We start from the raw sequence: 25740 nt of genomic DNA, 5'->3' as shown, positions 1-25740 counted from the left end.
ATGTTAGTAAGACTTAGATCCAATTCATGTGTGTGATTTTTCTCATTAAGAACTCCCTGCAAGGACTATAGACTGAACATGATGGCCACTCAATACCTCTACTGCGAACCACAACACCTAAAAGGAGAGAGCAAAAGGGAATGCCCTGCCATAGAGGCGGGGTGGGGGGAGGGGGAACAGGGTGGGGATGATGGGAGGGATGCTGGGACCATTGGTGGTAGAAAATGGGCACTGGTGGAGGAATGGATACTTGACCATTGTATGACTGAAATGTAAGCATGGAAGTTTGTAAGTCTGTAACTGTACCTCACGGTGATTCACTAAAAGAAAAAAAAAACTCCCTGCAAGGAATTATTTGAGGACCACCAAATATACTTAAAAACTAGATTATAACATATTTATTTTTAAATCTTTCTAGGTGGATCTGGAGCCAGAGGGGAAAGTATATGTGGTGATCACCCTGACAGGAAGTTTCACTGAAGGTAAGAATGAATTTGGGGTGATTTCTGACTTACTACTCATACTCATAGTTCATACTAGAAATTTTTGTCATGGATGTGATAAAAACAGTATTTTTTTTACAAACGTTCCCTATTGGGGAGGGTGTTTGGGCCACACCAAGTTGTGCTCAGGGATTACTCCTGGCTCTATGCTCAGGGGTCACTCTTAGTGGTGCACAGGGGACCATATGTGGTGCCAGGATTGGACCTGGGTTGGCTGTATGCGAGGCAAGTGCCATCACCCTATGTATATCTCCAGCATTCCCCCCAAATCATTTTGAAATTAGGCTGACTAATGTAAATTTTTTGTCTATTTATTTATTTGTCATTTATTGCTTTGAATTTCCAGATTTAATATGTTTGCTAAATTTGACAAGCTCTTAAAATTATGACTTTGACTTTTGGGCTTAAGCCAACTTTGTAGTTTGCCCCCTGAACATGTTTTGAAAAGATGAAGGATCGTGTTATTTTCGTAATAATCTTTATCTCATTTGTATTTAGGATATTCTTCATTTCTCTTCCCTTGTTACTACCCCGTTTGCCATTCCTGATTTAAAAATAAAAAGGAAAATTTCTGTATAGTGAGATGAATAATTTTGAGTGTGGGGGCTGGGGTGATAGCTGAAGTGGCACCGTACATGCCTAGCATGTTTGAATGAATATCTGAGTCTATCCCTGTCACCATATGCCCTTGCCTTATCACTGCTGGGTATGGTCCGATGACCTCCATTGCACTGCTGGGCTTGAGCACTTTGTCAGAGTAATGTCTGCACCCATCTCTTGCCAACTTCTAGGTGTGACCCCCCATTAAAAATAATTAAGTATAGCACAGCGGTTGGGCGTTTGCCTTTCACGCAGCGGACCTGAGTTTGATTCCTCCGCCCCTCTCGGAGAGCCCGGCAAGCTACCAAGAGTATGGAGCCCTCGTGGCAGAGCCTGGCAAGCTACCCATGCGTATTGGATATGCCAAAAACAGTAACAATAAGTCTCTCAATGAGAGACGTTACTGGTGCCCATTTGAACAAATCGATGCGCAACGGGATGACAGTGATCCCTGAAGATATACTGGACAATCTAGAGATTTGAGAAAAAGAAGACTTTGATTGTGGCTTACCTTCAGCTGCTTAATTGGCAGCCCAATCCAAGATATAGAACATTTCCATCACTTTGAACACTTCCTGGGAACTTTCCCAGATAGAGGCAATAAATATGATAGTTTTTTCAACATTGAGTAGATTTCTGTATTCTGGAGTCTCTTCTTAATGGAGTTATATGGTACATTTTTGTTGTTGTTTACTTGTCTGTGGGTCACACCCAGTAATGTTCAGGGTTTTTCTTAGCTCTACACTCAGGAATTAACCTTTAAAAGTTCTCTGGGGAGCACATAGGATGCTGGGGATTGAATTTGGGTCAACTGCATTTAAGGAAAGTGCCCTAGTCACTATACTATCTCTCAAGTTCTATAATGCATCTTTTATGGCTAATTTGTTTCACTCAGCATATTAGAATAAATTCGTGAGTTCCTTTTATGTCATTGTGATTGTTGTTGAGTAATTCGTTATATGAATATCACAACACATTTTCATTTTCTTCTTGATGACCACTTGGAATTTCTCTGGTTTGGGCTATTTTGAATAATGCTTTTGTGAATATTCTTGTTTGGGCATCAGCTTTTATAAATATATACTTATTTTCTCCTGTTTTTTTACCCCAGCTGTGAAATTGCTATGTTTAATTTTATAATTCAGTTTTTAATTTTATAGTTCAGTTACTTCATAACCCTCACTGACACTTGGTACGGTCATTTATTTTACTTTTAGACATTTGTGTGGGAGTAAAATTATATCCTATGCAGTTTCCTAATGTTGAACAATTCTTCATGTTTTGGCTGTTTGGGGGGAGTATCTTACACTGATTTATAGGAATTTTTGTTTTTTTGTTTTTTCTGGATGTCTTACTTTGTGAGTAATGTATATTCTGAATATGCTTTTCTGGTTTGTGCTCACCTTTTGTTTTTTTCAGTGGTGCCTTTGACCTGAAATTCTTAATTTCTGCTAATTTATCAGTATCTTCTTGCTATTTATACATTTTGCATCTTATCTAAGAAACTGTTTATCATGGTGGAGATGTAGATCTCTTTCTCTTTTCTATCTCTCTCATTGCTGGGATTGAAACTGGGTTGGCTATGTGCAAGGCCATGTTTTACCTGCTATACTACATCCTGTAATAATTTTTTAAATTCTATAACTTTAATGTTTTCCACTTAATTTGAACACCATGGTTTACAAAGTTGTTTGTGATGCATTTGTTACAGGTATTCACTATTACAGCTCCACCACCAATGTGACCTTCTTTCCACTATTGTCCCCATTTCACCAACAAACCACCTGTCAGGCCTACTACTGTATCAGGGCCAAAGTAATTGATTTTACATTGCTTGGTACCTCTAAATGGTTAATGAGTTTATCAAAAAATACTTCAGTAAAAGAAAATTTGTGAAAATTGTTATATCTCACTATGGGGACATTAAGACCTATCTGAGGGGCCGGAGCAATAGCACAGCGGGTAGGGCGTTTGCCTTGCACGCGGCCGACCCGGGTTCGATTCCCAGCATCCCATATGGTCCCCTGAGCACCAGGGGTAATTCCTGAGTGCAGAGCCAGGAGCAACCCCTATGCATCGCCGGGTGTGACCCAAAAAGCAAAAAAAATAAAAAGACCTATCTGAGGGTTTACTAAGTTGTTGCCAGTTGATCCTTCTGTGTTAATGTTTTTGTTAAGTTGAGCTTAGTTGACTTCTGCATTACATTCCTATCTAACCTGGTTTGCTCCTACTGGAAATTAGTATACAATACTAGAGTTTGTAATTATACAGAAACTCCAGAATATTTACTGAGCATTGAGCTTACATGGTGGTAGTGGTGATGGAATGTGGGTGTAGCTTTTGAGACTTCTAGACCTATGAGCTGGTGGGAGATGGGGAGTTGCCTGCCCTCACTCCAAGAAGATCTGAAATTTTCAGCCAAAAAACCCTTTGGTATACCTGAAGTTTTCCACAGTTTGGCATCTTTGTGGCACTGAGTCATGAGGTAGTGTAGTCCAGCCGGAGGCATGGTGACAGCTGTTGGGGTGTGAATGTGGCTTCCTGAACTTCTGACAGGGAGGGAACTTGGCCCACCCACCTCCCGAGATCACCCTGGGGGGTCTCAACCAGGGACCCGTGTATTTGAGAAAATTTTGTGGCTACTTGATCTCTTTCAAAATTTAATTATGAGTCTCTGGAGCAGGGCCGGTACATGGTAGTGGCAGCGGAATGTGGGTGTCAGTTTAGATAATTTTTGTTTCTGGTGCTGGAGAACGCAGGTCTTGTGTGTGCAAAGTACATACCTCACTCCTGACCCACATCCCCATGGAGATATTGAAAATTCCTCCCTTCCCCCCCTTGTTTGTGCTCAGAAATCACTCCTGGTGTGCTCAGGGGACCATACACAGTGGTGGGGATTGAACCAGTTTCAACTATATACAGGACAAGTGCCTAACCCCTGTATTATCTCTAATGCCTGGTTGAATTTTTTTAACTTTATATTGTACCTGTTGGTTTCCATCATCATTTGTTTAAAGGCCTGTTTCCCAAATTTGATCACCAGGAAACATTTATGAAAGTCAGTTCACTATACTTGGGTCTATTTATGAATTGTTTCTTGTGTTCTATTTACCTATTTTTATATATGCCATACCATACCATTTTCATTACTGTCGCTTTATGTTAAGTCTTAAGATTAAGTAGCTTGAGCCCTCCAACTTTGTCCCTTTTGTTTGTTTTGGAATTATGTGTTAGCCATTCTCATCATTTTTAATTTTGCTGTTACTTCTGTGGCTATTTGTGGATTTTTAATTATCCCATATACATTTGAATAGCATTTGATCTATGTCTTGTTTGCTTTTTTGTTAGTTTTGGGGCCACACCTGATGGTGCTTAGGGGTTACTCCTTCTCTGCACTCAGGAAATACTCCTGTTAGTGCTCAAGGGAACATATGGGATGCTGGGAATTGAACCCAGGTTGGGTCTGTGTAAGGCAAGTGCCCTACACACTGTACCATCTCTCCAGCCCCTGATGTATTTCTTTAAAAAATGTCATGAATAGTTCTTTAGGGACTGCATTGAATCTGTATAGTGCTTTGGGCAACATTACCATTTTAACAGTATTGATGTCAATCCTAGAGTCAGTTTATCAATTTTTTGTTGAACAAAAAAAAAGTCTACTGAATTTTGAATTGAAATTATGTCAAATCTGTAGATCAGTTTGAGAAAATGATATCTTAGCAATTGTATGCATCCTGAAATTTATAAATATACCATTTGCTGGTGGTCTTTAATGTTTAATTAGAAATATTCAATATAGAGGTTTCATGAACATCTTGAGAATGTGTTCTTAAGAATTTTATTTACTTTTAAGTTTTTATTGATTGAGATTTTGTGGTTTACACTGAAGCATTTTAAATATATATATGTTTTTTGCTTTTGGGGTCACACCTGGCGATGCACAGGGGTTACTCCTGGCTCTGCACACAGGAATTACCCCTGGCGGTGCTCAAGGGACCATATGAGATGCTGGGATTCGAACCCGGGTTGGCCGCGTGCAAGGCAAAAGCCCTACCCGCTGTGCTATCGCTCCAGCCTCTTAAATATTTTTTTATGCTGTAATGACATCAACATTTTTATTCTGAAATTGTTAGCTATGTATATAAATCATTTTAAGAATGTGTTCTTATTTTAAGAATATGTTCTTAAGCATTTTATTTAAGTTTTTATTGATTGAGATTTTGTGGTTTACACTTAAGCATTTTATTTTATTTTATTTTTAAATTGATTTGAATTTTATTTTACTTTTTATTTTCATTTCTTGCCCTCATGGTTGGTGGATTGCCTTTATTTATTTAATTATTTATTTATTTTTAAAATTTTTATTTTATTGAATCACCGTGACAAAAGCTACAAAGCTTTCAGGTTTAAGTCTCAGTCATATAATGATCAAACCCCCATCCCTTCACCAGTGCACATGTTCCACCAGCAAGAACCCCAATATGCCCCCTCCCACAACTACCCCCCCCACCTGAGTGACTAATGATCTTTACTTTATTCTCTCTATACTTTGAATACATTCAATACTTCAACAGAGAGCTGACTATTGTTATTTGCAATTTTCCCCCAACAATCAACTTGCTGAAAAGGCATCATTTGATAATTTGTTTTCCATTGCTGAGAATGAAGATTATATGAGCTCACGCGGCCGCAACAGCGGCCACATGATTTTGGATTTCTGTTATTTTAGCTCAGTTCACAGTCTAGATGCATTTCTATAAGAAGTCTCTGGGTGCCGAGAGAGAGAGAGAGAGAGAGAGAGAGAGAGAGAGAGAGAGAAGAAAAATGCCTGCCATAGAGGCAGACTGAGTTGGGGGAGGGTGATGGGAGGGAAAGTGGGATCACTGGTGCTGGGAAACATACACTGGTGGAGGGATGGGTGCTGGAACACTGAATGACTGAAACCTCATCATGAACAGCTTTGTAATGGTCTATCTCACAGTGATTCAATAATAAAATATTTTTAAATAAATAAATAAATAAATAAATAAATAAAAAAAAAGAAGTCTCTGGGTGCCAAAGTGGGTTAGTAGACCTCCCGGATCATAGTCTTTAAGGAGCAGAGGAGCTGTGTTGTGCGCGGCTGCTCCGGATCTCATCTGGGCAGAGAGCTTGCTGGTAACACCTCCATCCCATGATCTCATGTGCACCACATCACTTCAAGCTCATACCTCTGGGTTGTGAGTTCTAGAAGATGGCGGACGCTGCGTGGGCGCTGCTGCTGCCACTGCTATCTCCCCCGTAGAAAGAAAGCGTTGGGAGAGAAAATCCTTCCCCCTCCTCGAGTGGCATGGGGTTGTAGCTCAGTTCACAGTCTAGATGCATTTCTATCAGAAGCTGCGGGGTGCCAGAATGGGTTAGTAGACTTCCTGGATCATAGTCTTTAAGGAACAGAGGGGCCGTGCCGTGTATGTATGTATATAAATCTATTTTTGGTATATTGGCTTTGTATTTGATTGCCTTAATTATTACTTCTATAGGTTTAATTTTTTTGCATATAACATGGAATTTTCTGTGTAAATAATTAGATTGTCTATGAAAAAAGACCAATTTTTAATTTTTTTCTAATATTTGACTATTTCCTTTTCATGCCTAATAGTCATAGGGATTATAGGAAAGACATGCTTGCCACATAACCAGTGTATATGTGTGCATGTATGTGTATTGTCCAGAAATTGAACCCATGTTTTTTTTAATTTTTAAAATTTTTATTGAATCACTGTGAAATAGTTACAAGCTTTCATGTTTGGGTTACAATCACACAATGATCAAACACCCATCCCTCCACTAGTGCACATTACTCACCACCAATATCCCCGGTATACCCTCGCCCCCGTTCCCCACCTTCCCCCTGCCTCCATGGTAGACAGTATTCCCTATACTCTCTCTCTACATTGGGGCATTATGGCTTGCAACACAGACACTGAGAGGTCATCATGTTTGGTCCATTATCTACTTTCGGCACACATCTCCCATCCCGACTGATTCCTCCAGCCATCATTTTCTTAGTGATGCCTTCTCTATTCCATCTGCCTTCTCCCCTCCCCTCGTGAAGCAGTCTTCCAGCTATGGGGCAGTCCTATTGGCCCTTGTATCTACTGTCCCTGGGTGTCAGTCTCATATGATGTTATTCTGTACCCCACAAATGAGCACAGTCCTTCTATGTTTGTTCCTCTCTTTCTGACTCATTTCACTTAGCATGATACTCTCCATGTCTATCCATTTACAAACAAATTTCATGACTTCATCTCTCTTAAAAGCCGCATAGTATTCCATTGTATAGATGTACTAAAGTTTCTTTAACCAGTCATCTGTTCTAGGGCACTTGGTGAACCCATGTTTTCTGCATACACTTTACCACTGACCTAGCCCCTCATCATCAATCTCAGGAAAAAGGAATCTAGTCTTTCCTATCATATGTGTTAGCTATATGTTTTTTGTACATATCATCTATCATAACTGAAGAAGTTCCTTTCCAATCCTCTCTTTTTTTAAGTTAAGAATGACTATTGAATTTTGGCAAATGCATTTTCTTTACCTCTTTAGATGGTCATTTGATTAGTCTTTTTTATATTCTAGAAGTTTGTACCCTTAAAATAGTGAATACTTTTTAGATTGGTGAGACTTTTAAATTCCTCCTCCTACACTCCTCACACTCCTTGATCTTTTGGCAAACATAATAAGTCTAGAGCATAGCTTTTACTTGTAAGTCCCAGACAATCTGGGGTTTCAATAGAAAGCACAAGATATTTAAAGTCCCTTTAATTTTGTGGGACTCAAGCTGTTTGGGATTTTTCCTACCATGAGGAAAGGTTATAGTCTTTCAATATTTTAGCTCTTACAGTTTTCCTGGGATCTCTTTGAGTTTGTCTTTACTGTGTACAGTTTAGGATTATAGGTTGAAGGTTTTTAACTTTTGCAGGCGAGGGAGGTGGTTTGGGCCATGCCCAGTAGTGCTCAGGGCTTACTCCTGTCTTTGTGCTATGGGACCAATCCTGACAGTGCTTGGAGGGCCATAGACAAGTTCTGGGCATCAAACTGGGGCCACATGCAAGGCGAGCATCTTAAAATCTGCGTATGAGCCCCTGTCCTAGACTTTGGCTCTTGAATGTTTAGGGATTCTTCTCTTTGTGGCCTTTACTGGGTTTCTTCGCCAGAACTTCTCTGTTGAATTTCCAGGCACCTGATAGACCTACATCTTATCAATTTCACTCCTCAATCCACTGGAACTGTAGCTTTCTGTTTGAATTCTAATCACCAAGTTCTGTGAATCCTTGGGAAATCATCTTGGATAAAGTCTTAAAATATGGATTTCACCTGACACATTACTTTCTTTCAAGTGTCACACTCCCTCTATTTTGTGCCCTATTGGTGTTGCCTTCCAGCTATTCAACTAATTGTTTTCAAATATATTTTCTAGAGACTTTAATAATATTTGGTGGGAGGGTAATCCATTATAATATAAGTTTTCCACCATACATGACTAAAACTTATATGAGTTTTTTTTGTTTGTTTCTGGATTTGGGGGGCTACATCTGATAGTTCTCAGAATTTACTCCTGACACTGTGCTTAGGGATCATTCCTGGGAGGTTTGGGGGACTAAACCATATGGGGTGTCAGTGATCAAACCTGAATCAGCTATGTACAAGACAAGCTCCTGTCCCACTGTATTATCCCCTTTCTCCCCCATGTGACTATCCTTAAGCTTCAGCTTAATGCACTGTCCATTAGTGCCCAGGCACAGTTTGCAAATACGTGATCCTTTTTCGAGAAAGGTTTCTTCCCTCACAACCCTTCTCTGGTGGGAGACGGGCTGGAATCTTAAGAGGTGCTGAAGGTTGGCCACATGCAGGACAAATGCTCTGTCTTCCGTATTATCTCTCTGGCCCCATCTTTTAATTCTTCTTATCCATGTGTGTATGTTCACAAAAGAGGGAGGGGCAGCGGGGCTCTATCTCTGCCGCCCACCTGCTTTCGGCACTCTCACGCTGCTTCCCCCACCCCAGGGAGGCTGATGGAGATGGGCAGGCGAAGGAAGGAAGAGTGCTAGGCTGGTCGGTGTCAATTGCAGTTTATTCCAATCTCCGTTCCCGTTCTGCTTCTTCTCCCATCCTTTTGTATCTTTCCCCACTTCTGTCTCTTCCCCCCTTACTTCTCCTACAGTCTTAGTTTATATAGCAATCACATACAGTGGTAACACAAAGGTGGATCGGAACATTAATACATCAACAAAGAGGTAAGACCACGCCTCAAGGACAAAATCTCATCTAAGAAGATTACTAGTAGATCTACTTAAGGGTGGGATCCGAACAAGGGTGTGTTGCTTTCTTCTTTCCTCAGCTAGTAACCCACTTACACAGTAGTAGTAAATCTACTTCTAATATTTCTAGCAATGTCATTCTGTATGAGCACAGTAAGAGATATAACCTTAAAGTTTGGTTTTTCCTGAGGACATCTCACTATACATTCCAGACCACAGTCCTCAGTCCAGGTTAATCTTCCTAACCCCAGCAGTGTCCTAGTCTCGTTGTTACTTTTGGATCATGACAGCATGTCTATGACCATGCCCTCAACTTATAGTTGAGTATTGTGGCACTTTGCCCTGGCCCATTTTGATGCCAGGGTAGCTCACAGCTTGCGCTGGGGCCTTTCAGTCCCTCGTCAGGACCCCTGCTTTTGAGGTACTAGGAACTAAGGGCAACTGAGTTGAGAAAGCAGATACCCAGGAGTAAATACTATTCGGAGTCAATCAACTCCCAAGTTACAAGAGCATAATATTAACTCTCTTCCTGTGTCCATACAGAAAGGATATTGCTTTAAGGTAAACTATGCAAAAGACACTAACTTACAATACAAGTTCAGAGTCCTTAAAAGGATCTGATCTTACAAGATAACAGAATCTGATTAGGGAAAAGGTGATTAACTGATTGGGAAGGAGGGTGCAGAGAAGACTTTACAGATAAAGGAATGGGAGTGTCTCCAGAGCACTTAAACCTAAACTCCTTGTGGCAAGGGAGGAAGGACAAACCAATGTTATCCTACACCTGTGGGCAAATTGTTCCAATGTTAACATTTTTCAAACTGTATTAATTCTTTTTTTTTTTTTTGGTTTTTGGGTCACACCCGGCAATGCACAGGGGTTACTCCTGGCTCTTCACTCAGGAATTACCCCTGGCAGTGCTCAGGGGACCATATGGGATGCTGGGATTAGAACCTGGGTCGGCCGCGTGCAAGGCAAACGCCCTACCCGCTGTGCTATCGCTCCAGCCCCTCAAACTGTATTAATTCTTGAGACCTGTATTTTTCTCTAGTGTTGAAACTGGCAGAAACCTGGGATACGTGACCATTAAAAACTGTCCAGATTATATTTTGGATTTCTTCTCCCTATTCACAGTTCTTTCTGTTCTGCTTTATATCTTTTTTGTTCTGCTTTATCTTGTACAGTACAAGATTGTGGGGAAAATGAGACTGCTCATAACCCAGTTGAATAAAGTGTAACTTTGTATTATAGATCATTGTCAATAGAACAATGGAACAATGAAATCTCTCAGTAATGAAACAGGGGTACAAGCATGGTATAGACAGGCAGTGAGGCAAGAGGCCACATGAGGACTTGGTAAGACTCTGAATGTGCTGAACTATCCTTCTGCAATAGGTCACAAGTAAAGCTATACATGTGTGTTAGATTGTGCCATAGTCATTATAGGACTTGCTTATTTTAGAGTTATGCCAGCTTGCTAAGGCTAAATTTTATTAAGGTTCAATAGTCCTTAATTGTATGCTAAAGACACCAGATTTCTGGCATCTGAATCCTGTGGATGTTCTCATAATATTTTTTTGATGATAAGAAAAAAAGGGTGTCAGATTGTATTAGGATGATATCTTATTAAATCATTATAGCTAGTTTCCTTTCTGAAACTGACCCGAGATTAAATTGAGAGATAGGTGGAATTCACCTTGGTAATTCTACCTCCCTTTTCAGTTAGTCCTTTCTGCCTTAATGTCCCTTACCCTTGTAAAATGACTGCTGATTCCCCCTCTCCAGGAATAATCACTTGTAAAGGAAGCTATGGTAAAGTGATGGTGATCTTAATATTATACCTCGCTTAGCTCTATTTGCTTATTTTAAAAGATAGTAAAAGGGTTGTTTTATACATGAGAAATAGACTTTTAGTATTGAAATTTAGGGAACTAGGGCATTTATGTGTGGGATACTTTTTGAAACCTCAGATATGTCCTCTCTCTGTGGGAACATTGCAATGTCAATTTCACTTCTATGTTGGGCCCAGCTTGAACTCACCTGTGGATATCCACTAATTTAGAGTGCAGCTCCCTGTCAGATACAGAGGATGTTACTTGGCAAGGGAATGGGGCCTCCGCACAGACCCAATTATGAGACAGCTGTGGCTTCTGGTAGTCACCTGCACCTGGAGCTGTGAGCATGTCCCTGGCTGGGTTTCTCTCATGCCAATTATTCTTGATGATCCCAAGCAATAAACGCAGATTGGTTGGCATGATATTTCGAGGTTGAGTTCACATCTTGGGTATTGGAAAGATTTACATAAAGAAGCAGTGTGAGGCCAGGTCTTTTAGGTGTGTCTTGGACTCTGAAAGAGGCATTGGCTTGGAATCCCAGTAAGATTATCAAACCTCAAGAAATGTTGATCTTGGATTCTGATCACAGAACTGGGAGTGGGGGCAGAGAAGGAAATAAAAAGCTGGAGGGGGTTCAGTGCACTGTGGTGGAGTACTATTGGCATCCTAACAATGGGCACGATATGAAAAACACATTTGAAGGGATGTGAAGGTTCACTCCTCAAACATATAGTATGATGAAAAATTACGCTTCAAAGAAAATTGGTTTACTCCAGATAATTAAATTGTCTTGTGTTCTGAAATTCTTATGGTATGGAACTATGGAGTGTTACATGAAAGTATGTTAGAGCGATTCCCATTTCTGTATTCCAATTCTCAGCAAAGTTTCTCATCATTCTTCCTGACTCTAGGATCGTCTGTATACTCAAAAGGTTGCTTTATTTCAGTACTGACTTTATCATTTACTATTAAGCCACAAAAATTAAGTGGATACTTACAAGTATGCTGTTGGCTTATTTCCATGTCTTTCCTTTCATTACTTCCTGTAAGAGTTCTGGCATCAATTTAGGTCCTACAATCCCAAAGCTCACCTTCAAAAACAACTTGCTTCAGTGGGACACTGGTATGTGGAGCTACTGATGGCTCCTTATTTAACCCTATTTCATCTTCTTATCCTTCACCGGTTATACTCAAATAGCAACTAGGGCAAAAGATTTTATTAAATATAACACATGACTGAGAAATGACATGAGAAATACCTGTAGACCTGTGATCTCATCATAGATGCAGGGAATAAAGATGAACAAGATGAAGAAGTTTTTCTGATGGAGCTCAGTGGAGGGAGGGCAGATGCACTCTGTGTGTGTGTGTCTGTGTGTCTGTGTCTGCATGCACATTCTGGGTCCAGGGCCCATTGTAGAAATAAGTCCAAGGCATGCAGTTGGTCCCCAGGCATATGTCATCATAGTCACACACCTTTAGCCAGAGGGTCTTAGAGAAGTCCACAGGGAAGGTGATTTTAAAGTGAATTTGAATGTTAACTAGAAATGTGCCAGGAAGATGAGAGAACAGTGACAACTCCTAAATATAAGAGCAGTGGGATGGTACTTGAGGTTAGAGTGTGTGGTTGGAGATGTGACCAGAAACTTGGTGCGGGACGGGGGAGGGGTTTATGTTAAGATTTTCCTAGGACTTACTGGCTATCCTCTGTGCTTGTCTACTAGTCTACTAGTAATAGTGCCACCTTTTACTCTCCAAAGGGTCTTAGAATCAATGATGAAGTGCATGGTTGTATCACTTCTAGGTTGGTAAAAGTGATATGGCTCCAGCAAAGGGTTTTAAAAAGAGAGAAACGACATCTAATCCAGTCTGGGTGGTTTCCACGGGATGGGAATAGGGAGGTATTAGAGTATAAAGGGAGACAAGGGTATGAAAAGACCATTACAGTTGTTCCGGGGTGGAGGGGCGGGGGTGATGTGAGGTGAAAAAATCCAACCTGCTTTAGGTTGGAATTAGTTGGCATGTATGGACAGGAAGGGACAACCATGAGAGAGCTATGGTAATTGAGGTAGTGAAGCCAGGAAGAATTTGCGATTCAATGTTGGGAGTGAAGGCGAACTAATTTCATGGTGTTGTGGTGTCATTCATTAGAGTAGAAACATAGGGATGGAAGGTGATAGATTCCACTTTGCACAAGTGGAGTTTGAGGTATTTATGGGAAGGCCCTGTGCAGATGTCTCTGAGGAATTAGAAATAAGAGCTTGGAGTTTGGCAAGAGATCTAGGCTTGAGATCGTTTTTAGGTGTCAATGAGAGATAAGAACATGGGTGAAGGCATCCAATGAGAAGATTTAGCTGGCACTGCATGGTCCCCTAAGCATGGCCATGAGTGACACTAAATCTCTGAACACTACTGGGTTTTGACCCTCCAAAACAAAATCCCTGGACTGAAAACGTTAAGAATGATAAGAACCTCATGGAACACCAGCAGTGAAGGACTCCAGAGTATAGATTGTAATTTGTCAAACTAACCCAAACTGTGTTAGAAGGTTTATTTAATGAACACCCGTATTCATTGCTCACTCAATAATATTTAATTGCTTACTGGATGCCAGGGACTGTTTTGCCAGATGGTAAAACATGTTCCAAATTGGCATCAGAATGCTTAATAATGAAGTTAAAAGAAAGAACAGAACATAAAAGGTGTTGAAAAAAATAATGTTTGAGTTGGCATTAACTGCAGTATCTTCAAAGTTTAATGATACAGTATGCTGCGTGCAGGTTTATGTTAAACGCCTGGGTAAGAACAGATGAATCTGCTAAAAAAAACCCTACAGTAAGGACTTACCAATGAATTAAGATAGAACAAGAAAAGCTCTGTGGAAATCTCTCACAGGGCCAAGGCATAATGTTATCAATTAGATCAGAAAACCTTCACTATTGTTCATCTTGAGAAAGATGGTGTAACTATGATCAGATACAGAATTCCCCTAAGACAGCTGCTAACAATCATTGCTTAAAGTGATTTGTTATTTTGCAAAAGCTGTCTAAGTCAGTTTTTATTTTATTCTGGCTATATGTGAACAGCCAGATCAGCAGTCTAATCAAGCTTAAATTTCTTATGGTATTGAAACAGACTTGGACTTTTAATGCAATACCTGGATGCATCCATTGTGATTCTATAGTTGATTGTCACTAGTTGGATGAGTTTTCAACTGGATAAGCTGAGTGGCAAAAAATTCAGAGGGTTGAAATATATGTGATAAAAATGTATCAAATCAGGTTTCTGATAGTTTAAAGAGAAAAAGCAAATTGAGTGTAATCTTTTCATGTGAGAGTAAACAAAAAGTTAGGGTGCTGCATTGTTACACTATGTGAAAGTAGCATTGTAGCACTGTCCACCCGTTGTTCGTCGATTTGCTTGAGCGGGCACCGGTAACGTCTCCATTGTGAGACTTGTTGTTACTGTTTTTGGCATATCGAATACAGCACAGGTAGGTTGCCAGGCTCTGCTGTGCCCGCGGAATACTCTCGGTAGCTTGCTGGGCTCTCTGAGAGGGACGGAGGAATCAAACCTGGGTCGGCTGTGTGCAAGAGCACACAAAAGCACAAGAACCGTACCAGCTGTGCTGTCACTCCAAGTATGGTCTAAAATTTTATGATTTAAAGAGAATGTAGCTTTTGTGTGAGTGAAGTTTATCTGAGCTCAATATTACCTCAAACTTAAATGATTGGTCCACACACTTCTCAAAAAATTAGAAATTGAGCTCCTGTTTGACCCAGAAATACCCTTCTAAGAATATATCCGAGAAATGCAAAAAAGTATAGTCGAAATGACTTGTATGTTTGTTGCAGCACTGTTTACAGTAGCAGAATTTGGAAAAATCGGAGTGCCCAAGAACAGATGACTGGTTAAAGAAACTTTGGTACATCTACACAATGAAATACTATGCAGCTGTTAGAAAAGATGAAGTCATGAAATTTGCATATAAGTGGATCAACATGGAAAGTATCATGTTAAGCAAAATGAGTCAGACATAGAAAGATTGTACTCATTTGTGGAATATAAAGTAACAGAATGGGAGACTTACACCCAAGAATAGTAGAGATGAGTACCAGGAGGATTGCTCCACGGCTTGGAAGCTGGCTTCACATGCTGGGGGAAAAGGCAGCTCAGATAGAGAAGGAACCACCAAGTAAAGGGTTCTTGGGAGAGCCTGCTCAGGATGGGAGAGGTGTACTGAAAGTAGACTATAGACCGAACATGAAGGCCACTCAATGCCTCTATTGCAAATCACAACACCCAAAAGGAGAGAGAGAACAAAAGGGAATGCTCTGCCACAGAGGTAGGGTGGGGGATGGGATGGGAGTGGTGGGAGGGATACTGGGATCATTGGTGGTGGAGAATGGGCACTAGTGGAGGGATGGGTACTCGATCATTGTATGACTGAAACATAAGCATGAAAGTTTGTAAGTCTGTAACTGTACCTCACGGTGATTCAATTAAAAAAAATTTTTGGTCCACAGGAGAAAACTAACCTTATGTGCTCCCTAATGAAGGTTTCTCCACTCCATCTTACCAAGACATCTTATCTATCAAGGATATAGCCCGAGCCTAGCCAGCCTTGCAGACCTAACCCCTGTTCAGAGGTTTTGAGGGGAAGGGTTTTTATAATATCTTGGGATGTAATGAACAAAATAGTACAAAAGACTTTATTTCTTTGACCAAAAATTGAAAAGAAAAAAAAAGGGAGGGGGGACCAAAATAACAAAAGAAAGACATATTAAATAGTTGCACCACATGGGCCATGTTGTATCCCAATTGAGACAAATTATAAAACAATAATTCCCAGGAGACCACTAAGGAAATGGAAACAGGAATGGGATGCATGATGATTTTAAGGAATTGTTGATGCTATTTAGGTATGGTTGTGGTTGTTTAAAACAAAAAAAAGCATAGAGAAGGCCAGAGAGATAAGGTGTTTGATGAGGTACAGGGAATAAGGTGCTTGCTTTGCCCTGACCCCATGTTCCATCCCTGGTACTCCATATGGTCCCCTGAGTGCTGCCAGGACCGATCCCTGAGCAAAGCTGGGTGTGTCCCCAAACCTGAAAACAAACCATTCCCCTGCCCCAAGTATAGAGATAATATTGGTGTTTATTTGGATATTAGAAGTAAATTTTGTACCACATACTGATGAAATGATATGATATTTGAAATTTCCTTCAGAAAAATCCACAAGTGAAAAGAAGGGAAGAGATTAAATATTTAGAGTTTTTTTGCTGAACCAGGTGATAGCTAAGTGTGACTTTATTTACTATTCTGTCTACCTTTCTATATGTTCATAATTGTAATAAGTTAATAATTAAAATAAAAAATTAGAAAACAGGAATATGTTCCTTAGGCAAAATTCACAACTTGACCTCTAAATAATGTTTTAACTTTGAACACCTATGCTCATTTATAAGTTAAAACTGCTGATTTTTTTCTGTCTGGCTTTTGTCCTTTAGTTTTTAAATTTATTATGAAAGGAAAGTTAAGTATTTTAAATTACTAAAGTGTTTCAGAAAGTATTTTAGAAGTGCTAAATAAATACTAAGCTGTGAGTCAAGAACTGCAGGTAGGAAGAGATGAGTAAGAAAATTCCCTTCATCCCATCATAAAGATCACTTTTATCCTGAATGACAAGCAAATCATCTCCTACTAACAATTACATAACATTTTGCATTGTGAAAGTTTAATTTTAAGATAGTTTCCCCAAAGAGTAAAGTAAATCAAAAGAATTACTGGTAGAAATGTTTTCACAGAGCGTGTGAGACAGTAGTTCTCTGTGCATGCCTTCCAGTTCCCAAGGCAATTTTGAATGTATTCCATATCAACTTCTTTAAAAAAACAAATAAAACCTCACCCTGATATGCCACCTGTGGATTTGAAGAGCATCTAGAAAAAGACCTTTCTCTTTTATTGAGATTTACAGTGAGTGGGTTAATGTTTTAGAGGCACAGCATTATGTGCTACCGCTAGCTGCCAATATCCCTCCTGTAGTCTGTTGGTTCCCCTCTACCTCTTCAAGATATGCTACCCCTTCTCTCTGCTCCCCGCCCACATCCTCCTACACCCACCTTCGTAGTCTCAGTCTGCAGAGTGTTTCTCTTTGGCTAAAACTTTGACCTGCTTCCTTTTTGTTATTTGTGATGGATATAGACTTCTCCCAGGAAGATGATGGGAAGTACACTTGAATTTGGGTATTTGTATTTTCTTTCTATGAAGGTACATAATGGGGTAGAGAAAGATTCTACTATTATAAATTGTGTACCATTACCTCAGGCTTTTTGCCCAAATTTTCCTGTTTCAAGTATTTGTTTACAAATAGGTTCTGTACTATCCTGGTGACCACATGCAGCACAGCAGGTGCACGTGTTTTTGTTACTGCTTGAATGATGTGACCTGCAGTTTCTTAGTGTGTTACATTTACAGCGCGGGATGATTTTAAAGGGAAGAACAACACTCCTTATTTTCTTTCTGGTAGCAGGACAGCCTCTTATCCTTGTAACTGATTGCTTCTATACCTTCCCATCTTCCCACATATTATTTCATTTGCTCCCTCAACAAACTTCAGAGTAATACTCAATGGAAAAATGATGGGTCTGGGGCTGGAGAGATAGTGCAACGGGTCAGTCTCTTGCCTTGCCTGCAGTCAACCCCAGATGGTTCCCTGAGCATAGCCAGGAGTGAACTCTGAGAATAGCCAAGCATGGCCCAAAGAAACAAACTCATGAAATAAAAAGGATGCATGTCTCAGAGATACTGTTTTGCTTTGACTTCCTGTGCTGTAAGTGCCAGAGCCCAGTTAGCAGCTCATCTGGACACAGTGAGTTCCTTGATCTTCTGAGCCTAATTCAGTTACCTGCAGTTTTTGGTGTTTTCTCTTCATTCTACCTGGGAGGAAATGGACCTCTAAGTGATATAAGTCTAGTCTCAGTTTTAATGTCCTTTGGAATGTTTTTTTATAAGGCTTTGTTGGGTTCCTCCTCCTGAAAATGAAAGAGGGACATTCCCGCGGGACATAGGCCACCTTTCAGTTGTCAGCTGTGGATCAGGAGCTCTGTGAAGAGTGAGCTTGTTCTCAGCGAAATACAGTTAATTGGTGGTTTTGTTCAGAATTTTGCAGTTGGTTCCTAGACCATGATCCTGTAGACCTTTGGGGGTTCCAGAGACAGTATCATAGGTTTGTATTCCAAACTGTTTTCCTTATAGATTGAAGTTGTTATTTGTCCTTTTTCCTATGTCCATATTTACACAAAGGTGCAGAATAAGTGGCATGACTGCTGGCGCCTTGGAATGAATCAAGGCAACAAACTTTATAGTCGATAGAGTAGCCAAGATGTTCTTCATTGCCATGCAACAGCAGGGGAAAAATAATTTAACTAAGAATGTCTTTGAAACAGTAAAATTAACACTATTCAATTTATTAATACTATTGAACAGCCCTTGGCATATATCTTTATATTATTTTGAGTTATAAAGTAAGTGTGATAAAGCATTTCTGCTGAAAACTGAAATAATTTTGTGTCTTAATTAAGGAAAAGATTTGGAATGACTGGTTGTTAACAGAGCTAATCACTGTTTTCATGGAGCACCATTTTTATCTTGAAAGAATGACAAACACACCATAGCACTGCACTGTGGCACTGTCCTTCCATTGTTCATCGATTTGCTCAAGCGGGCACCAGTAACATCTCCATAGTGAGACTTGTTACTGTTTTTGGCGTATCAAATATGCCACAGGTAGCTTGCCAGGCTCTGCCGTGCGGGTGGGATACTCTCGGTAGCTTGCCGGGCTCTCAGAGAGGGACAGAGGAATTGAACCCAGGTCGGACGTGTGCAAAGCAAACACCCTACTGGCTAGAAAAATAAGTGACTGTGAATATTTTATGCTAATGATAGAATTGGATTTTACAAACACTAATTATAGTTGTGAGGCTCTTCCTGTTCCTGGAGCGAGCAGATATCATTGGGCTACACTAGCACGCGACAAATACAAATGGTGACGTTACTGGTGCCTGCTTGAGCAAATTGAAGATCAACGGGAAAACAAGTGATACAAGTGAATTATAGTTGTTGAAAATTTATATTTATCATTATTATCTTGACACTTTCCTAAACTGAAGACAACTTGTCCTGAGTTTTCATAATTAATAATTGTTATTTTTAATGTTTTACAGTAAAATATATTAATACATAGAAGATCTGTATAATTTAGTCAATATAAAAGATGCTAAAAATCCACATATGGGTCAAAAATCCATTGAAAGTAAGGGATAGACTGGTGGATTTTTATGTAGCAGTATGAAAAGTGTGCTGATCACAGTTTTAGATGTTATATTGTAACTAGCTTTTAAAGAATTACCACTTCATGCAGTTCTGATATAGTTTCAAAGAATATTCTATTTAAAAATTAGTCAAACGTTATTTTTTAAACACAGTGTTATGCTGGGTTCTATTTCCACTAAAACAACATTGCAAGAGATTGATTTTAGAAGCAGATATAAGAATGGTCTTTAAATCAGACATTAAAAAGATTTTCTTTTTTGTTTTTCTTGCTTTTTGGGTCACACCCGGCGATGCACAGGGGTTACTCCTGGCTCTGCACTCAGTAATTACTCCTGGTGGTGCTCAGGGGACCATATGGGATGCTGGGAATCGAACCCGGGTCGGCTACATGCAAGGCAAATGCCCTACCTGCTGTGCTATTGCTCAGATTTTCTTAATCATAAAGTAATGCCACTTGTTTTTAAATTAACACCATAGATTTGTTGTTTTAAGTGAATACATATTTTAATATATCTCAAATTTAGTTTCTAATATGATAAATACCAAGAGAACACATACAAACTTTGAGCCCTCAATTACATGTGCAATATATTATACATGTATTATACACATATATTTGTATATATATATATTTGTATGTGTTTGTGCAATGCCAGGAATTGAACCCAGGACCTCATACATGCTAGATTGAACTACATTCTTGGTCCCTCAGTAAATTTTAAGAATACAAAAGGGATACTGAAACCAGCTTTGTTTGTTTGTTTTGGGGGCCACATCTGGCAGTGTTCACAGTTTTCTTCTGGTTCTGAAGTCACTGCTGGTGGGGCACAGGGAACCATATGTAGTGCTAGGGATCGTATTTGGGTTGGCCACATGTAAGGCAAACACCCTACCTGCTGTGCCATCTCTATATTTTTAAAATATAAGTCCATTTTCCTCTCTCTCTTTTGTCAGAAACCCAGCATAATTAATTTTAGTTACGTGGAGTAAAGGAACTGTCAAGTATTGTGTATGGTGTTAGGTGATGATCAGATGAGTCTACAGAATAGTCATTTTCTGAAACCGTAACCCTTTTGTTCCAAATTATTTTTACTGCACAGTGTACTTTTCAGTTTTTAAAAAGTCCTTTCTCTTAAAAATAGGAAGGTTAGGAAGTGACGCCCAAACCACCCAGAGGCCTCTGGTGGTTTCTAACTTTAGAGATGCCAGTTGCCTGTAGCTTTATGCTAAACCCAGGCTTGATTTTCAGCAGAACAAGGCAGTCAAAATACTTCTGACTAAGTGTTTAGAGTTGTGAGCACTTAAAGCTGAACCTCAAAAATAGTTCAAAGGGCTGTGACAGAAGCATCAGCAGATTCACTTCACCTGGCATTTGCCTGTCAGCTAGCAAGTGCCTTTGAAATCAAGGTTCTTACAAAACAGATCTATTGTAAACATGTGAGCTAAACTGTGATAATTAAATTTAATTAAAATAAGAAAGCCAAAGGGGTGCATAAACAGTGTCTAGAAAATTCCATGAAGATCAAAAACAAAGCAGAAATATTCCTACATATCTGACCAGTTTATTATTAGTAGTAATTATTTGGGGGAAGCTACACTTGATGGTTCTCAGGGATCACTTCTAGCACCTCTCAGGAGACTTACATGTAGTGCTAGGGATCAAACCAGGATCAGCTGGATGCAACAAAAGTGTTTTCACTCCTGCATTAGCTCTCTGGCCCTCGGATGGGTTTAATTTTTTTAACTGCTGTCTCTATTTATTCGGTTGTTGTTGAAATCACACTAATGTGGTATTTTCTCAGTGCATCTGAGAATCTGGTAAACAATTTAAATGTTGATAGATTTTGATAGAAAATTAATTGTTTCAGAGTTTATTTTCACTCTCTTTGGTTTCATTTTCAATTTTCTTTGCCCCCCCCTTTTATTTCCAATGAACAAGGCAATATCAGTTCAGTTTTCCAGGTGACGTTAGTTGACATTCCTCTTAGTTTGCTCCTGTAAGGGCCTATGCAGGTAGGGAGGTAGAAATACCGGTTTCTTGCCTTCTCCTCTGAAACTTATTTTCAGCATCATGATTTAGTCCTGGTGTCTGAGATTCTTGCTCTGGTTCTCAAATCAGTGCTGGATGATCCCCTTTAAGAGGTAGAGAAGTGTGTGTGTGCGGGGGGGGGGGGGGGGAGGGGGCTTGCGGGGGTAAGTGGGGCAGGGCACAGTGTCTAGAGATGCAGGCATATTTCTTTATTATCTTCGATTTTTATAAATAGCTTTAATTTTCATACTGTTTTTGATAAAATCAGTTGATGCCACTAATTAACTCACATGTGGCGGTTGAAGAGACAGCTTTAGTTCATGGAGAGCATACCTGGTATCCAGGAGGCCTGGATTCCAGATCCCTAGCACTGAGTGGTCTCTGGTGTTTGGCCAGGAGGGACCCCAGAACATGGAACTGGGAGTTGCCTGAGTACTTCTAGGTGTGGCCCTAAAACAAAAATAAAAAAACAAAATTTACATTCACTTACAAAATGTAGTGGGTTGAGCAATGCTTGTTAATTATTACCACCTGGGGCTAATGCAGGAAGCGATTTATCTTTGCACAGAGAGGAGATTTTTGTATAACGTGTGACACTTGTCTGTTTGTGTTTGCATGTCCTTACTAATGACACTGGTTTATTCTCACAGATCTCAAGATTCAGTGTGTGTGTGTGTGTGTGTGTGTGTGTGTGTGTGTGTGTGTGTGTGTGTGTGTGTAGGCACAAATAATTTACAGATTAGCATGTTATGCTAGGTGGTAAATGGGATAGAAAAATGAAGTGGGGTGAGGGAACAGAGATTGGGTCTGTGAGCTGTTCTGTACAGGTTAGGGGAAGCTTGAACCATACATCTAATGGGAGAGAGTGAGTGGACTACTGGATATCTGGGGAAGAGGGAACAGGAAGTGCCAAAATCCTGAGGTGGCCTTGCAATTTGTGGGTGAGAGTTGAAGCCAGGAGAGGCTGAGCTCTAGGGGTCCGGGGCAGAGACTCCTCCTGATGAGGGCACAAGGTGAGCACCCTGTTAATACCACTTTCCTTTTCAGGAATATAACTTTGTTACATAGACTAAGTTCATGTGTACTTGATGCTGGCTTACTCATTCTGGTTGTATATATGGTCTTTTGGTTCGGAATCTAAAGAACACATTACAAGCACATTTTATCCACTTACAGTGACTTAATATAATCTGCTAACACACAGAAATGAGTTCAAATTCATCATGAAGACTTTCAGACTTTCCTTAAGTTTTATGAATTTCATCATAGACTCATTGTTCTAAGCTAAATTAGGCTCCATTACACAGTTTAATATGTATTAAAAGTTCTATTCGACTGTCTGGGGATACAGAACAAGTCCATGCACAACTAAATGTAATTAGCCATAATTTAATTCTCGTTATAGGCTATTAGAAGATTACTCTTTATTTGTGCACCTCACCTGCTAAAATAAAATCACAAAACTCTCAATTGTAGTCTTCTGTTCTTGAACTATCTGAAAACAGTCAGGTTTTAGGAAGCTTTCATAAGTGCTACATATGTACTATATGTCTGGAGAGGTAAATATATTGTAGTTCTGTATGGCATACTGTAGAAGCTAAGGTTAGTTCTTAGTGAATTTTGATGATACTGCCTGTCTTAGCCCATGAGGATGTTTTTGTTATGGGTGCCCCTATGTTGGTGTAAGCTAATTACTAAAACAGGGCCTTCGTAAATAAGATGGTAAGAAAGGATCAGATTTAGAGCAATGAATTTTTTTTTAATGCAGATTTTTTTAAGTCCCTGACTAAATCAGAATCTCTAGGAAGAGGCTCTGGGAACAGATTTCTAATACTGGTGCTTGATTCAAGGCTTGATCACACACCCCTGTTAGATCCTAAATAATGCCATATTTATTTATTTATTTATTTGAAGTAAACAGATTTTATTTTGAGGGAAGGAGGAAAGGACAAATGGAAAAGAAGAACAGTAGGAGTAACACGCTCAAGAGAGAACGAGGGCTTCAACAATGGTGGAGGAAGCTCTACACACATCCTAGCACTGGACACAAAAGCATGGAAGTACACATCTCAAGGGGGGGATGTGGGCGACACATGTGCTTGGGCACCACATGTGCTCGGCCACATAGGCACAAGCAGCACATGGGCTCAGGCAGCATATGCGCGCCATAATGCCATATTTAATTAGATATTATATATTAAGTTTGGCAATTGGGAAATTTACTAATCAAATAAAACATCACCCATGCGTGAGCATATTAATTTGGTGTAGTCTTTAAAAAATTTACAATCCCCAAGTTGTATTAATTTAAGTGTCTTTCAAAATGTTGTAACATAGAGAGATCCAGTCAAAATTTTTGCACTTTTAGGAAGAGAAAATGAGAATTGGAGACCAGAGACCTTAACAGTATCTGCAAACTCTCAGTGATAATGTTGAGACTCACAGTAGGTGTGGGAGAGGTAGAATCAGGATGGGAATGTTGACTGACTGCTTATCAGCTGTCAGACTGAAGACAAATTATAGGCGTTTCTCTTCTCAGAGCAACTAGGACTAGGAAAAGGCAATTAAAGTGATTTGATAGGCATGAATATATGCCACAACTTCTTCATCCATTTATCAGGCATTTGGACTGCTTTCATCTTCTAGTTATTGTGGTTTGTAGAGAAACAAATTTAAGGGTATGGACATTATCAATCAATAATGAAACTTGGGTACTGGAATAAAGACCTGAGAGTGTCAGGTTTAGAGGAAGAAGGTGGGACAAACAAAGACTGACTGGAACTAACTAGGTAGAGGGTCTAGAACACATGGGTGGGTCGTGACTAAGGGACTTAGGAGTATGCACCAAAAACGTAACTGTCAGTCAACAAAAAGTGGGGAGATGGGCTGGAAGGTAGGACCAGAAGTGACATAGGGACAAGGGAGAGGGTCATGGGCACTCAGTTAGAGGTATGCAAGACATTGTATATCAGTACCAGAAACTTCAACACTATTGCAACTCTATTACCTAAGGTATAATTTAATTTTTTTTCCTTTAAGAGAACAAACAAAAAAGTGATTTCAATTAAACTAGGACCATTTTTTTTTTTTGGTAAACATATGTAAAAAAATGGTTTGAGGGATACTTTTTTGTTTTGATTTAGGGTTACATCCAGCACTGATCAGGGTTTATTCCTGGCCGTGTGCTCAGGGGTCACTCCTGTTGGGGATTAGGGGATCATATGGGTTGCCAGGGATTGAACCCAGGTTGGCCGTTTGCAAGGAGCTTGCCTTATCCACTGTCCTCTTAGGCACCTGAGAAATAATTTTTTTAAATCTAAAAATGACAACAACAAAAACTAAGTTTCTGTCATCTTCTGTTCATCAATGTTTGGGTTACAGTGGCCCTTGTATTTAGAACTAAAAACCAATCAAATAACTTGGGTGAATACTTTCTGATGCATGTACAGCCATGATAACATCTTCTGTTTCTGGCTGACTGAGCACTTCTATGAACGGCATTCTTTTTTCAAAAATATTTGAATATGTCATCAGATTCTTCAAAGAGTGGGCCTGGCTCCCTCAGTGTTGATCTCTTCTTGACACCTGGAACCTACCCTGACAGGGGCTTCTCTGTGATTGGAGCTGCTTGTTTGTCAGCTTCACAACCTGTGTCAGAGCTCACTTTTAAGCTGCACCTAATTTTGACTATTGCATACATTGTTTTGTGGGATGTTTCTTATCCTAAGAAAAGGAAAATAATAGCCATTGTCATGGCAGGCGGGATGAGGGTCGTGTTTGATTTGGGGACCATGTCTTGTGCTGGGGGACTACTTCCCTGACTCAGTGCTCAGGGATCACTCTAGGTGGCATTCAAGGAACCATGCCAGAGATTGAACCTGGGCCTCCTGCATGCAAAGCATGTGCACTAGCCCATTTGGCTACCTCTTTGGCATAGGGTAGGTAATTTTTAGCAGAGTAGGCTGGGATGTTGGATGGAGAAAGAGAGCAGGTTTCCGTGTGTTTCCTGAAGGAAAAGTACTTTCACTGGATACCAGCAAAGAGGGCTGGAGTGATAGCACATTAGTATGGTGTTCACCTTTCACGAGGCCAACCCATGTTCAATTCCTCTGCCCCTCTTGGAGAGCCCGGCAAGCTAC

At 39.9% G+C, this 25740-nt stretch overlaps 1 protein-coding gene across 1 annotated transcript in view; it reads left to right on the top strand.

Annotated features, from left to right (window-relative positions):
• The window catches only part of PRKCH (protein kinase C eta), a 251635-nt gene that overhangs the window by 75576 nt on the left and 150319 nt on the right, over positions 1-25740 (top strand). Inside the window, exon 2 of the mRNA XM_004612376.2 lies at positions 419-482. Within this exon, the coding sequence (XP_004612433.1) occupies positions 419-482 (64 nt within the window). The remainder of the gene's footprint in view (positions 1-418; positions 483-25740) is intronic.

The sequence above is a fragment of the Sorex araneus genome, chromosome 3 (genome assembly GCF_027595985.1).
Source record: "Sorex araneus isolate mSorAra2 chromosome 3, mSorAra2.pri, whole genome shotgun sequence".
Taxonomy (NCBI): domain Eukaryota; kingdom Metazoa; phylum Chordata; class Mammalia; order Eulipotyphla; family Soricidae; genus Sorex; species Sorex araneus.
The sequence above is the reverse complement of the archived record's forward strand: the minus strand, read 5'-3'. Positions and strand labels throughout refer to the sequence as shown.